The sequence below is a fragment of the Myotis nattereri genome (assembly GCF_964212035.1).
Source record: "Myotis nattereri genome assembly, chromosome: 5".
NCBI lineage: Eukaryota > Metazoa > Chordata > Mammalia > Chiroptera > Vespertilionidae > Myotis > Myotis nattereri.
This window is the reverse complement of record NC_138080.1, coordinates 78,306,238-78,319,999: the sequence shown is the minus strand read 5'-3', so window position 1 is coordinate 78,319,999 and position 13,762 is coordinate 78,306,238. Positions and strand designations below refer to the sequence as shown.

At 52.1% G+C, this 13,762-nt stretch overlaps 1 protein-coding gene across 1 annotated transcript in view; it reads right to left on the bottom strand.

The window, feature by feature from the left end:
* Window positions 1-588: 588 nt before the first annotated feature.
* The window catches only part of TGFBI (transforming growth factor beta induced), a 33,750-nt gene continuing 20,576 nt past the window's right edge, over window positions 589-13,762 (bottom strand). Inside the window, exons 8-17 of the mRNA XM_081092291.1 lie at window positions 11,737-11,949; window positions 10,805-10,942; window positions 10,076-10,221; window positions 9,147-9,283; window positions 8,241-8,371; window positions 5,831-5,955; window positions 4,545-4,647; window positions 3,905-3,984; window positions 2,823-2,847; window positions 589-2,185 (exon numbers count right to left, since the gene is read on the bottom strand). Coding sequence (XP_080948417.1) covers window positions 2,145-2,185; window positions 2,823-2,847; window positions 3,905-3,984; window positions 4,545-4,647; window positions 5,831-5,955; window positions 8,241-8,371; window positions 9,147-9,283; window positions 10,076-10,221; window positions 10,805-10,942; window positions 11,737-11,949 — 1,139 coding nt within the window. The 3' untranslated portion in view covers window positions 589-2,144. The remainder of the gene's footprint in view (window positions 2,186-2,822; window positions 2,848-3,904; window positions 3,985-4,544; window positions 4,648-5,830; window positions 5,956-8,240; window positions 8,372-9,146; window positions 9,284-10,075; window positions 10,222-10,804; window positions 10,943-11,736; window positions 11,950-13,762) is intronic.

The following is a 13,762-nucleotide window of genomic DNA, read 5'->3' as shown; positions in this document are numbered from 1 at the left end:
AATGTTATTCCTGGGGTTCTGATGTTTTAATAAAGTCCAGGTGTGTGCATTTTGGAAGCTTAAAGTGAGATAGAGCGGAGCACACTGGCCTGGCCGGGTGAGCAGGCAGAGCTGTGGGAAAGTGAGGGAGCAGGCGCACTCAGAAGACTGAACCTCACCTCCCAGGACACCCTCTCCTGAGCCCTCCTCCCCCAAGCCCAACCACTTACCGGGTTAGCTCCTTCAGCTCCTCTCATCTCACTCTGGGAGCTCCTGTGTTTCACCCCCCACCCTCACTCCCTCAGACTTATTATCTGCGCAGAGCCAGGGCTGTCCCTCCGAGCCCACGTGGATACACAGGTGGTAGCGCTGTTAGCTGAAGAAGGATTCCCTAGCTGTGGAATGAATGGATGCCTTGATTGGATGACAGGTAATGTCTGTAAGGGAGGGTTGTCTGCTCCGCCCTCCTGTTCCCAGCATAGGACTGACCAGCAGAGGCGCTGCGGACAGCACCATCCTTGGGTCGGGTTGTCCATTAAGTGAAATGAGCTCCGCCTGCTGGCCGAGTGAAGTGTGGGCGGGCAGACTGTCTTTTTTTTTTTTTTTTTTAAAGAAAGTGGGCTGCCTTTGGGAAAAGACACAAAAAAGGCTGTCAGCCGCCCTGATTCTGAGCAGTCTCAGCACGATGAGAGCAAGGACACCTAAGGCTGTGCCAAGCATGTAAGTATCATCTTTTTCACCCTCACGATGGACCTATGAAGTAGATGTGACGGTCATTTCCGTTACAGATGAGGAAACAGAGGCACTAAGAGGTGAAGTGATGGACCTCAGGCCACACCAGCCTCTCGGCGCCAGTAACGTTTTAAGATGAACAACACAGCCCTAATCGGTTTGGCTCAGTGGATGGAGCGTCAGCCTGAGGACTGAAGGATCCCGGGTTCGATTCCGGTCAAAGGCATGTACCTTGGTTGCGGGCACATCCCCAGTGGGGGGTGTGCAGGAGGCAGCTGATCAATCTCATCGATGTTTCTAACTCTCTATCCCTCTCCCTTCCTCTCTGTAAAAAATCAATAAAATATATTTTAAAGAAAAGATGGACAACACAGAAGGCTCAGGGGAGGGGACTGGAATGTTATTGGCACCGGGTGTCTGACCTGGAAAACCTGATCTTGCTTGCTTGTCTAATGGCGGCCTCAGGGAGTCAGGAGGCTTGGGTTCCAGTCCCCGCTGGACCATTTTCTGTGTTCCCAAAGGCCTCCCTCTCCTGAGCCTCAGTCACCTCATCTCCATACAGGCAACCATTTCACAGGGTCACACCGCTCTAAGGAAACACAGACGCTTCAGGCCAAGGAGAGAAGTGCTGGTAAAGTGACAGGAAACTCAAAGGTTGGTGGAAACTGATATGAACACAAGTTCAACAGAGACTGAGGTTCAAACCCCAGACCATCCTCGGTTCAGGGCTCCGTGCTGCGATGCTCCTGGGTGCATTGTCGGTGTGAAGGTGCATCACAGCCCCGAGGCACAGAGCCCTCCCGGGTGAACACCCAGCCAGCACAGTCCCCATCCACACAGGCATGTGTCTTTGGTTTTATTATTACAAACACACCATGGCTCTGCCAAACCTGGGAAATCCTGGGCTCTGCGTGCTCTGCCCACCCTCTCTGATCTACCTGGACGGGGCCACACGGGAGTGTCCAAGCCACATGTAGACTCGAGACATGTTTGACAGAGCAGTTCAACTCATAGCTTATAATGACGCCATTCCCCCAGCTGTGAAAGAGCTTTACAGAAACCGTGCCAGGACTCCCCCTTGAGGCTGGGTTGCTTGATGCATGTTTTGGGAGCTCCACAAACTTCGGGCCCCTTTTCCGCAGCAGTGGGCAAAGGCAGGAAATTCCACGTTTGGGACAGGTCCTTTCTGGGGGTGAATGTCAGGCAGTGACATCCAGGTCTCTCCATGTAGCGGGTTAACAGCCATGTGCAGAGAGAACAAAAATTGAAACGACATCTCTCTCCCTCCTCCCCCAACCCACCCAAGGCTCAGATCTCATTATGGTGCGGCCCATGTACATTGAAGTGTGATATTTGGTTTCAAAAACAATCAGTCTCTTTGGCAAACTGAGAGAAATTGGCAAGGAGCTGCATTCTTCCCGTGGTCCTTTGCATTAATGCTTCATCCTCTCTAATAACCGCTGGTAGACAGGGGCTGAAAGAGAGAAGTTTGAAAGGTGAGAAGGATGTGAACTTCCCCATGTCTGTCTAGCAGTGGTGCTCAACCTTCTGGCCCTTTAAATACAGTTCCTCATGTGGTGACCCAACCATAAAATTATTTTCGTTGCTACTTCATAACTGTAATGTTGCTACTGTTATGAATCATAATGTAAATATCTGATATGCAGGATGGTCTTAGGCGACCCCTGTGAAAGGGTCGTTCGACCGGCAAAGGGGTCGCGACCCAGAGGTTGAGAACCGCTGGTCTAGGGCTTCTGCCATACTCTCCTGCACACAGCAGGTGCTCCGTGGTGTGTGACACCTCCTGTCTTACTGAGGTTCTGAACTCGGATTTTCTACATCTCTCAGCTTGGACCACGTCCTCACCACAGGCTCCTGCCAAGCCCCTGTGCAGTATCTCCAGGCTCCTAAAGCCAAACATTTACATCAGCCCTAAAAGGTGGGCATTCTTATTATCTCCATCTTATAGAGAAGGGAACTGAGTGTTCTGTGTCTGACCCCGAGGGCCAGGCTTGCTCTACTGCCCCATAGAAAGCAGATGGTAGGTATGGCCTGCTTGGGGGTAAGGCCCAAGCAAGTCAATGGGATCTCCATACCCAGACCAGACTTACCTAGTTTCACAGAGGTGTGGGCAGCCTGAAAAAAAAACACACAAAAAACACAAGGTGTCAGGGTTTCTAGTGAAGGATATACCTGCACCTGCTCACGGCAGTGGCTTCACTCATTGCCACCCCTGCTCGGAACAAGTGCTGGGGATGAGGAAGAGGAAGGGGGACGTGGGACTGTGGGGCCCTGGGAGCTCCTCCGTTGGCCTCAGCAGTCCTAAGTGATGTGCAAACTCCTGCCAAGTGGAGCCTGAGGTGAACCTTCCTCAGCTGGGCTTCCACCGAGACCACAGCCTAAAGCTTGGGGAGCTGGGGCTGCACAGGGGGTGGTGCTCAGGAGTAGGAGCTCAGGGCCAAGGCCCCTTCCTGAGGGGCACTAGCACCTTCTTCCAGAAGGAAAGTGACACATTCCAGCAGCAGGCCTCTGGGTTAAGGACTACTTGCTGCAGACTCTTCTCTTGAGGTGCAAAACCTGTTAGGTAACCCACGTTCCCAAGGAGCTTCACCTGACCTGAAGTAGCAAAGCAACCTGAGCAGGGCTCCAGGCCCCCTGGGCAAGGTTGGAAGCAGGATGAGGAGGAGCACATCGAGAGTCAGAGAGGTCCAGAGAGGGGGTGGGGCTAAGGCAAGGAAGGGAGGCTCCACACACAGAGCTGGTCCTGTATCCAGAACCCAAACCACAGTCCAGGAAGCCCCAGGATCACCGGAGAGGGGCCATGTCATGGAAAACAGAAGAGTCACTAAAAGGGCCAGGCTCAGGGCAGGCCAGGCGGCCATCAGGTAAATCCTTGGAGAGCTGGATCCTGGAGCTGTCTGTTCTCACCGGCAGTGGCCCCCGGACAGAGGCTCAGAGGCCTCGGTGTGAAGGCCTAGGCTTTTGCCCACAAAGGAAGCAGGGGCTGCCTGGGTTCTTTTCCCTGAACTCCACATAGGCCAGAGCGAAGGATGTCCCAATGAGAGAGGGAAAAGTTTCTAGAGAGTCCTGGGGCAGCAGCCACGGGAGAGAGGGGATCTGGAGAGCCCCTCCATGGTCCCAAGAAGAAGACCAAGGCTGCTCAGACCAGGGGCGAACCTAGCAGGCATCTTACCCTGGAAAATGCTGACGCCTGTTTGAAAATTTCAAGTGCAGAGTCTGCAAGTTCGTCCCCTCGTTCCTGAGGTCTGTTGGCTGGGGATGAAAGAAAAGGCAGCTTTGGTGAGAGAAACTATTAGCATGTCATTCCTAACAGCCATGACTGAGGGGCACTGTTGGGCTCTCTGGCTCACATTTTCTAATGAATTTTCCCCTTATAACTTTCATAAGGCATGACAGAATTTGGTTGTGGGGAGAGAGCACAGAGAAAGGTGAATGCACAAGTGAGGACGGAGGCTGGGCTCAAGTTCAGCTTTGCTGGAGGTAAAGAGAGCTGCCATGGGGCGCGATGCTGCAAGAACCACGCTCATAGCATCTATCTGCCTGTAACAAACAACTGGGCTGTGTCTGAACGGGCTAAGACAGCCAGGCAATTCAGCAAAGAGAAGTCTGTCCTTGTGTTACTTGGTATAACGTCATGGAAACAACAGTTCTAATTAGCTTTCAATTAGCCACAGTGATGCGCTCATGAAGACTCACTTTGCATGTGGCACCTTATTCCTATATTTGCTTAGGAGAGTTTTTCTATCATATCTATTGAACACCAACTGCTAGAGAAGGGCCCAGCTACAAACTGAGTGAGAATGGGGCCTTACCTGGAGGCTGCAGGACACTGGAGATGGCATAGATCACGCCATTGGTGGCCATGATGTCAGCTTCAGCAACAGGCTCCTTGTTGACACTCACTACATTATTTTTCTGGGAGAAAAAGAGGCACCAGTTGTTGAACGTAGAGCATACTTATCTCATTCATTCAGCAAATGTTTACTGAGCACTTCTAGATGCCAGATCCTGTGCTAAGTGTTGGGGACACTCTGGTGAAAGGAACAGTCCCTGCCGGCTACAGACCTTTGGTCTGGTGGAGTCATTCCAATCCCTTGTGTGACTCAGCCCGTTATAATTTACAAAATGCTCTTCTGTGTTCCCACTTCTCCCTCACGGCAGTGTATGGGGAGGAGGCAGATTTTACTGCCTCACTTAACAGAAGAGGAAAATGAGACTCGAGACAGGCCAAGAGCCTCCTTTAAGCTCAGTTGGTGGGATGGATGGGCACAGAAGCTAGGCCTCCCGTTCTGGGTAAAAGGGCGCTTTCCACTCCTCCCTGATGCCCTACTTAGGATTTTCTCACAGGAAGCGCACCAGGATAAATCTATCTTTGGCTTTCCTGAGCGACCCACATATCAGACCCAAGGGGTCAAAGGGGGAACTGAAGCCTGTGACAGGCAGGACCTGACACCCAAATCTAAGAGCTGAGAGAGTCTCAGGTGACCGGCATAAGTCAAACAAGTCATCCCTTCCTCCCTACATGCCTTCCCATGCTCTGGAGGGAAACCGATGAGCAAAGGGATGGCTGGCCGTCAGGAGAGAGCAGGGAGCAGAGGCTGAGCCAGCTGCACACTGGAAGAGTGGTCCCTCCACAGGGGCTCAGTGGCAGCTCCAAAGTGGAATGTTTATCAACGTGCAGAACAAGGGAAGGCTCACAGATCAAGCATCAGAAGGAAAGCCTTCTGGGATGGTCTGGCTCATGGCACAAATCAGTGAGCCCTGGACTTGGGGGAAGGTGTGGGTTGGAGATCCATCTCTCAAGGCATAAAAGTAATTGCCTATCATCTCCTTAAGGGAAGGAAGATCTCAGACCCTCTCCCAGATGCCAATCAGAGGCCTTATTCCCCTGCAAATGTGGAAGCTCTTGTTCATGCCTAACCACAGTCTCATTTGATTTCCCTTAAGACCCTTTTCTATTTTCTTTTGACAAAATGTACACAGAGGTTCAAGATATATCTTAAAGACGGTGTGTGTGTCTCATGCCATTCCAGGGTGAGATGTGCCTGGAACCCTGGTGGAGGGCACAGCCAGCTTTTCGATTTTCAGACACACTCACTGAGCTGACTTCCAGCTTGTCGCCCTGGAGGGACTTCAGCCGCACCAGGGCCTCGATGCCTCCGCTAACCAGGATTTCATCACCAATGTGGTATTTCAGGATGCTGGCAAGCTCCTTGGCGTTGCCTGCAGGTTTGTGGGAAAGAAAACGGAGTTAATCCCAAGGTTTGGTAATTGGTGAGGTGAAGAAAGGGGCAGAGGAGAAGATACAAACGGCCACTCCTGAGATGGAGAACTCCTGCCTGGCTAATGACACTCACTGAACACCACTGTGTGCTCAGCCCACTGTCCCACCACTAGTGATCAGGGAACAAGACATGTCTGTGGCCAGGCATCTCCCTGGTAGTCGGTGGGCTCCCGGGTTAAAGCACATGCTGTCTTGCTGCTGAGAAGGAGTTAATCCATACTCCTCTGTGAGCATGACTCATGTTCCCATGAGCTAAATATTTGCTTGGAAAGCCAGGGACCTTTCCAGCACCGGCATCTGGGACATTTCATCATCAGCGTGGCTCCCGATGGCTATAACACAGTAGTGAAATATTTACACATTCTGCTCTCAGAACGCATATTCTGAGATGGCTATTTCCTGAAGGGAGAACTTAAAAGAGTCAACAGCTGCAATCTGGAGGAGCTGTGGAGCCGATGAGGTCAGGGCCAAGGGGGGATTCCCGACACAGCATCTCTCCTCCTCACGCCCCAGCATTCCTTCCAGCCCACATCAGCTTCTCCACCAACTGGGGAAGCAAGATTGCTCATAAAGGTGCACAGGCATTTCCCCAAATTAAGTGTGGGAGGCAATTCTTCAAGCTGCCAGCTGCTCTCTCATCTCTATCAAGGCTGCCACTGATGCTCACATTACCAGCCAAATGGCTGGATTTCCCCAGGGCTTATGGATGGTTATTTCCAGCATCTTGGAACTGAGAAAGGAGAAAGTTTTAAAGCATTTTGGAGAGTTAGCTCGGTTATCGACACATCCACATCAGTGCCGTGCGATGGAGCCACCGGTACCAACTGATTTCCAAACATAGACAGCTGGCATGAACTTCCCTTCCAAGGAGACACTGCCAGCCCCCGAGGTGCAGGGTCCTAACACCCGGATTCACTGCTAACACCTGGCTGGCCCTCCATCCCCCAGGAGTGCTGGGGTCCAGTCCTGCCCATGGGCCTGAGGGAGGGCGTGTTTGGGAAGCTTTGCCCTCGCCCCTCCTCTGCCCCCACACAGCTGAAAATGAGCCGGAAGCCGAGCAGGCTCAGGCCACCGGGGAATACTTCATTCTTGCTGGACAGAGAGAAGGTGGAAGGTTTATGTTCAGAATGCACTTCTCCCCTCTTCTCAGGAACAAACGTCAGCATCAGCTACACGGACATTCGTTTAGCAATAAAGAAAATTAAACAGGACACAAATTCAGCTCACAGCTGCCTGCAACCTGAACTTCCTATTCTGTTCCAGAGCAGGAAGGGAGGTTGGACTATGTGGGCCTGAAGGTTTGGCCAAGGTCCTTCCTCCGCAGGCCCCCTTCTCTGCGATGGGTGGAAGTGTCTCTTCCGGGCATGCAACTCAACACTGCACCCTGTCCTACTTCCCCACCACCATAGCCATTACTGTATGCCCAACATGTGGGGGTACCTCACTTAATCCTCACAACAAGGAACGCTTCCCTCCCTCATTTTTCTAATGGGGAGACTGAGGCTCAGAGAGGTTAAGCAACTTGCCAGAGGTCACCCAGCTAGTAAATACCAGAGTCAGGATTTGAACTTGCTTTCAGGTAGTCCGGGAGCACAAGCTCTTGACCACTAACTAGGTTTCTCCTCAAACATCCTCAGCTACATTTCTTAGGGCTGTGAGTAGCTCCTCAGTCAAGCTTTCATCCCGAGGGAGGTGTGATGCAGTTAAAAGGCTTCATTATCACTTTTCTCACAGGTCCCAAGGGGGAGGCCATGTCTTGATGACTGGCCTGGTAGTTACCCACCCTGCAGTCCTTTCTGCTCGTCTCTGCCTTGTTTGGTGCCCGGAAAGCTGACTGCTATGAAATGTGTCTCCCGGGCTCCCTCCTTCCCCCTCCTGTAACCAGCTGACAGGAGGCCTGGCAACAGTGGGCGTGGGGGGGCGTGGCCTGAGGCACGTAGTGGTTCTGACAGCAGCTATACTGTGACTCTGGCCACTGTCCTGTGCCCCTCATACAGCTCTCCTGTCCTGCCCGCCCCCCACCCCCAAGCCTGCCATGGTTGTTAGTCCCTGGGTGCCATCACCCTTCGCTAGATCCTTAATCCTGTCCACAATTCTGCCAGTAGCCTCTCATTGAATTTCTTTCAGTCAAACCCTTCGTAACGTGCCAACTCTTTCTTGCTGGGACCCTGACTGATACAGCTACTTTAGAAAAGCCGATCAATGTACATAAGTTGGTCTTTACCCAAGAGTTTGTTCAGTTCTCCTGGCGGCATGGCTTGGAAGGCCTCATCGGTGGGAGCAAAGACTGTGTAGACCCCTTCCCGGTTGAGCATCTCTGTCAGCCCTGCTGACTGGATGGCGGCTACCAGCATCCTGAGGACACACGCACAGAACCCATCACTTTCCCACATATACCCCGCCACTGCGGGCAGGTGGAGCCCGGAGCAGTGGGATTCACCCTCTACCCCTTACAAAAAAGGGACGATTCAGTCTGTCTCTTCTCTCCTGAATGCTAAGCTCAGTTCAATGGCCAGAGTCAAAGGCCAGAACGGGAAGGAGGGAGAGGCCAGTCACATGGCTGACCACTGACCCAGAGACTGGCTGAGCCATTGGACCCTGGGGATGTGATTCTGGGGAGGGTGCCCAGGCTCTGTGCAGGCGGCTGAACTCAGTGACAGGAAACATTCACTGTCACAGCACCTAGTGGTGAGTGAGGAAGTCAGAAGTGGAGAGAACCGGCAAGAAGAGTGGCACAGGGAGCCTTAGAAGGAGTGGCAATAAGTCTGAATGCAGGTGGTAGATACCACACAGAGGGAGACTCACATACATTCAAAACCAGGTGCTCAGCTCACTTGGGACTTCAGATTGAGAACACCATGTCTTCCTTGCACTTTAATAATAAAAAATGCGGTCCCTCCCTGTCCTCCATGGATGGGAGGTTACACTCCCTTTTTCTCAACTTAGGCTTTCAAGGTCACCCTGATCTTTTCCACATCCCAAGCCTGAACGGTCACACCAGCGTGTCACTAATGTTCATTGACCCCCAGAGGGGGTGTGTGTGTGGGGGGGCTTGACAAATTGCAGCCGTCCAGAGTCTCCCCCAGCATAACTACTTGGCAGAAGCCCCGCCTGGGATGGGGCTGGTTACCTGAAGCGATTGTCCCCCTTCAGGACGTCCATGACGGTCCCCATTGGGGGGGTCAGCACCCGGTCCATGGTGAACAGGGTCCCGTACCTTCCCCTCTTGTCGTGGGCGGCGATACAGCTGTTCTCGATGCACAGGCTCTGTGCAAAGGGGACAGAGAGAGGGCAGGTTATCCCCCAATGACTTGTGCTGATTGATCCACAAACATCAATGAATATATATTGGGGTGGGTTTTCAAGGCTAGGATAAAATGATGTATTTTCTCCAGGAAAGAAAAACATAAAATGGTGTTCCTTAGGGAAAGAGGGCCATAGATGCTCCAATGAAGTTACACAGAGGCCCTGTAATGAGAATATCATGTTAATTGAGGCCCATCAACAATGATCAAATAAATAGGTCGAGTCTACTGATTTATTTATTGAACAGATGTCAATAATCTTTGGTCCAATGGTGCTGGCTGGTCTCCAGCAAGAGCTGTGCTGTGTTGTGCTTCCTGCCTGCTAGTCCAGGGTAACAGTTGGGTTTGAAGAGAGAGAAGAGATAGGAGAAGAGAGAAGAGAACCTTTGGACCAAGGAGGTCTGTGCCTCAGTCCAGGGGGCTTCTCTTCACATAAGCTAAGAAGGAGTCAGACCTCCATCCTTCTACCCTTTGTTCATTCCTCTGAGTTCAAGGTGGACTCTGCCTCCCTAGCCAGGTCAGATAGGTGTGTGGCTTATTCCCAAAGGCCTCCAGAAAAAGGGATTCTACTCCTTCTGCAAAATCTCATTTGACCCTTGATATGAGATATGTTTTGCAGAAATTCCTTCCTTCCTTGTCAGAAGCCAGTTCACAGCAAGCTCCTAGTTATTGAGAACTTTTTTGTTTTGTAAATACTAATACAGCTTCTTTTTTTTTTTTTTAGAGCTGAGACAAAGGAGGACCCAGAACTTACGTTACGATAAACAAAAACTCTCAGTTTTTTGCCGCCCAGAGTGTCCAGGGTCTGTCCGTGGTACAGATACTTGGAGGCCAGCTGATCTTTCACCATGTGGTTCCGCAGCAAGCTCTTCATTCGGGCATCAACACGGGGGCTTCCATCTGTAAGAGGAGGCACGGTCAGGGCCAGGGCCAGGCCCAGAAAGGAAGGGCAGAGAGACAAATGTGGCGGAGAGCCTGGCTGTCCTTGACTTTGGAAATGGAGATTGAGAAATCAAGTGAGGCTGCAATATTCCTTAATATCTTGCACCTTCTGGGAATTACAAAAACACAAGAAAGTCCAGATAACTGAGGGGGTTGGAGTTTTGCCCGAAGAGGGAGGGGAATGCATGGACACAACTTGGCCCCCGTCTCCGCCTTCCCTGAGGCCAGGACTCAGCTGTCTCCTCACTGACTGCCCGACTAGCACATTGGCATTGATCCTGTCAATAAAAAGGCCGGGGAGTGCTCTGCTCCCCAGACAGATGCAAACTCTTGAATTCCGAGGACCAGAGCCCCAAATGCATTCTCTGCTCTGCCAAAGGCAACAGCAGAGGCTCTGAAGTTCCTGGTGAAGTCACATCTGCTTTCGGTTGAGCTGGGCGGGAGCGTTCACGCTCCACAGGGTGCTGTAAATCAGGGAGGTGACAGCGGTGGGGCAGCTGCCCCCAGTGACACCCCCACAGGGATGCCTTCCTTACATTACCTTTGAAGACAGAATTCAGGGGGGCCAGGAGAGTCAGCTGCTCATTTCCAGAGAGGTGGGTGCTGAGGCCCGCTTGTTTGAAAAGGTCAATGGCGATGGAAACATCGGACTCTGCAGCCAACTCCAACAGTGTCTTGGCTACAAGGAAGGAGAAAGTGGGTTCAAAAGTTAAAAGTGCTGTTTTCATTTATCATTCATTCACCCCAGAGCATGACATCCATCAGCAGGAATGTCACCCCGTGAGTCAACAACGCCTCTAAATGCTGCTGGGGCAGTGCAGGCTCGTGTCATCAGGGGACGGTCACCCAGAAAATCTCACTGGTCGGGGAAGTGAGGTGAAGTTCAGAGGGGCAGAGGTCTGCAACTGTCCCACCTCTGGGCAGGGCACTAACTCGAGGGACACAGGCATCATTGTCTGTTCTGAACAGCAGATAATGCCAATGACCACACCCATTGGAAGAGTTTTCTGCTGGTTTGGTTTTTCCTCTGAAAATTCTTCACTCATGCGTAGTAGCCCTCCCTGAAATTCCAGAACGGGGCTAAGATGCTGCATGAATCCCAAGCCAAAGTCCATTCGGTCATTTCTCCTGGAGTCACTGACCCTGGGGTGCTTGGACACTACTGAGAAAGCCATTGCCCTCTGGGCCAACCAGATCTTCTGAAAGGCTCCTGTGGTTGAGTCGCTCCCTCCCCAGACTTCAATGGCTCACCACTACCTCCAAGATAACGTCTGGACTCCCAGGCCTGCAGCTCAGGTTCTCCATAATGTGAGAACCTACCAGGTGCCCAGGCCTTTTCTCCTGAGAGGCTGTGAGCTGGGTACAGGTAGGGAATCGGCCCCAAAGATTCCCAAATTCCCCCTGATCTGCCACCATGGACAGCAGAGGGGACAGTGGGCCTGGTGGGACCAAGGCCCACAGAGGCCTGCTTACCTGAATCTGGGATGAGCAGCTCATCGATGTAGTGGATCACACCATTGGTGGCCAGGATGTCTTTGTTGGAGATGATGGCCTTCCCGTTGATGGTGAGCATGTCCCCACTGCAGCCCACGTCCAGTGTTGTGCCCTGCAGGGTCTCCACGGACAGCCCTGCAACAATGGCTTCGGCACACATGGCTGACTTCATGATATGGTTGTTCAGCAGGTCTGGGGGCAAACAACACAGGAGGGTCAGGGCCACCCCAGGTGACCTCAGGGGCCGGCTAACAGTCTGCCCAGAGCTGTGAGGATTCTGTTCTCTCAGATGCCAACCTTCAGACAAGGCTGGGGCACTGCATGGCCCGGATCTTCCTCTCCTGCCTGCGGTCCCTTTAAAACTAGTCGGGGCTCTGTGGTCAGACTGCCTGAATTTGAATCCCAGCTCGGCCACTTACCAGCTGTGGGGCCGGGCAAGTCATTTAGCCTTTTAGAGTCTCAACTTCCTCAGCCTTAGCACAGCACTCAGCTCCTAGGGCTGGTGTATGGAGGACGTGGAGCTCTGAACGTGAGGCACCCAGCACAGTGCCTGACAGAGCAAATGCCCAAAACATGTTAGTGATTCGCTTATTCACACTTGAACTTCTGGGTAAATTCTCATATTAGTATCTGAACTTCAGGGTAAATTCTCGTTGATCATTTGGGCCTTTAACTCTCTCTGAGTCTGGCCTGGACCCCAGCTCTGCCTCCCTCCTAAGTTAGTACCCGAACTTCAAGGATAGGGGAAAACTCAAGTGAGTTTACACTTGGACTTTTTATCTTCTGACTTTAATAAAAATGTAAAACGTGGTCGAAAGATGGAAACTGTAGTCAATGTGGTTATGCATGATTTGTACATTTTATTTGCTGTTATACATTTTACTCAAAGGTCTACTACTTGTTCAAGTGCTGCCTTAGGGACCAGACCTGGGCTGGTGCAGACGAGGGGGATGCAGCCAGCCCCAGCCAGGCAGAGCAGGTTCTGGGACAGCCGCTCACCAAAGTTGCCAAGGCCCTTTGTCTTACGTTCCCACCGCAGAGGCAAGTTTCAGTTTGTCCTGAGTGTGGGAACCAAAACCGCGCTGTCATGGTCAGGAGGAAGCTCTGAGGCCTGCAGAGCCACAAGGGCCTGCAAAACCAGGGCTGACCCAATTCAGCCGGCTGGGGATAGAAACGATGGCAAGACCGCTATGGGAATGAGGCCTTGGGGATTTAGCTTCTCAGGGACCTGCCAGGGCCACTCGCGGGGCGAGCAGAGCCAGTCTCCAAATGGGGCACACCAGCCTGGGGCTGCTTCTCGCCTGTCTGCCAACCCACTAATAACAATAGGACACCGTGGGCCTTCCAGCTGCCAATCAAACCCCTACAGAGGGCTCTTGCTTCGAGCAAGCGGGTTACCGCGTTGGGAAAGGCAGATGTGCATACAGTAAATATTAGGGGTGTTTCTTCCTCACTTTATGCTGAGATGCATCCACATCTCACCTCCTCCAGGAAGCCTTCCAGACCCCCGAGGCTGCATGTGCCCACCCATGTCTTGCTCTCATGGTGAGTATCTCTGTGACTGTGACCTTTTTAAAGTCTGTCATCCCCACTGGGTTTAAACTTCCTTGAAGGTAAAGGCTATATCGTGGTCACTTTTGTGGCCCAAATCCTGGCTCAGGCCAGACACATAAAGGCAGCACAACATCTGGACATAGTAGATCCCCATCTGTGCTTTCAGCAGTGTGCCCGTTCCTGTCTGTCCCTGCATGGCTTCAAGGAGAACCTTCTGCATTTATAGGTTGCCGGAAATGCATCAGACATTGTATATAGTACATTTCAAAGGTGGGTTTGAATAGATTCAAAAGAAATGAAGTTATCCCTGGATTATATCTGGGAGGAATAAGTGTGCCTGGGATACACAGGGGACTGGAGGCCTACTCCCCTTTGCAGGGGCCTCAGGGATCACCAGGCAGCAGCTCAGTGGTCTTGGAGCTGAAGGGGGCACAGAGCCTGGCCTCCCCTC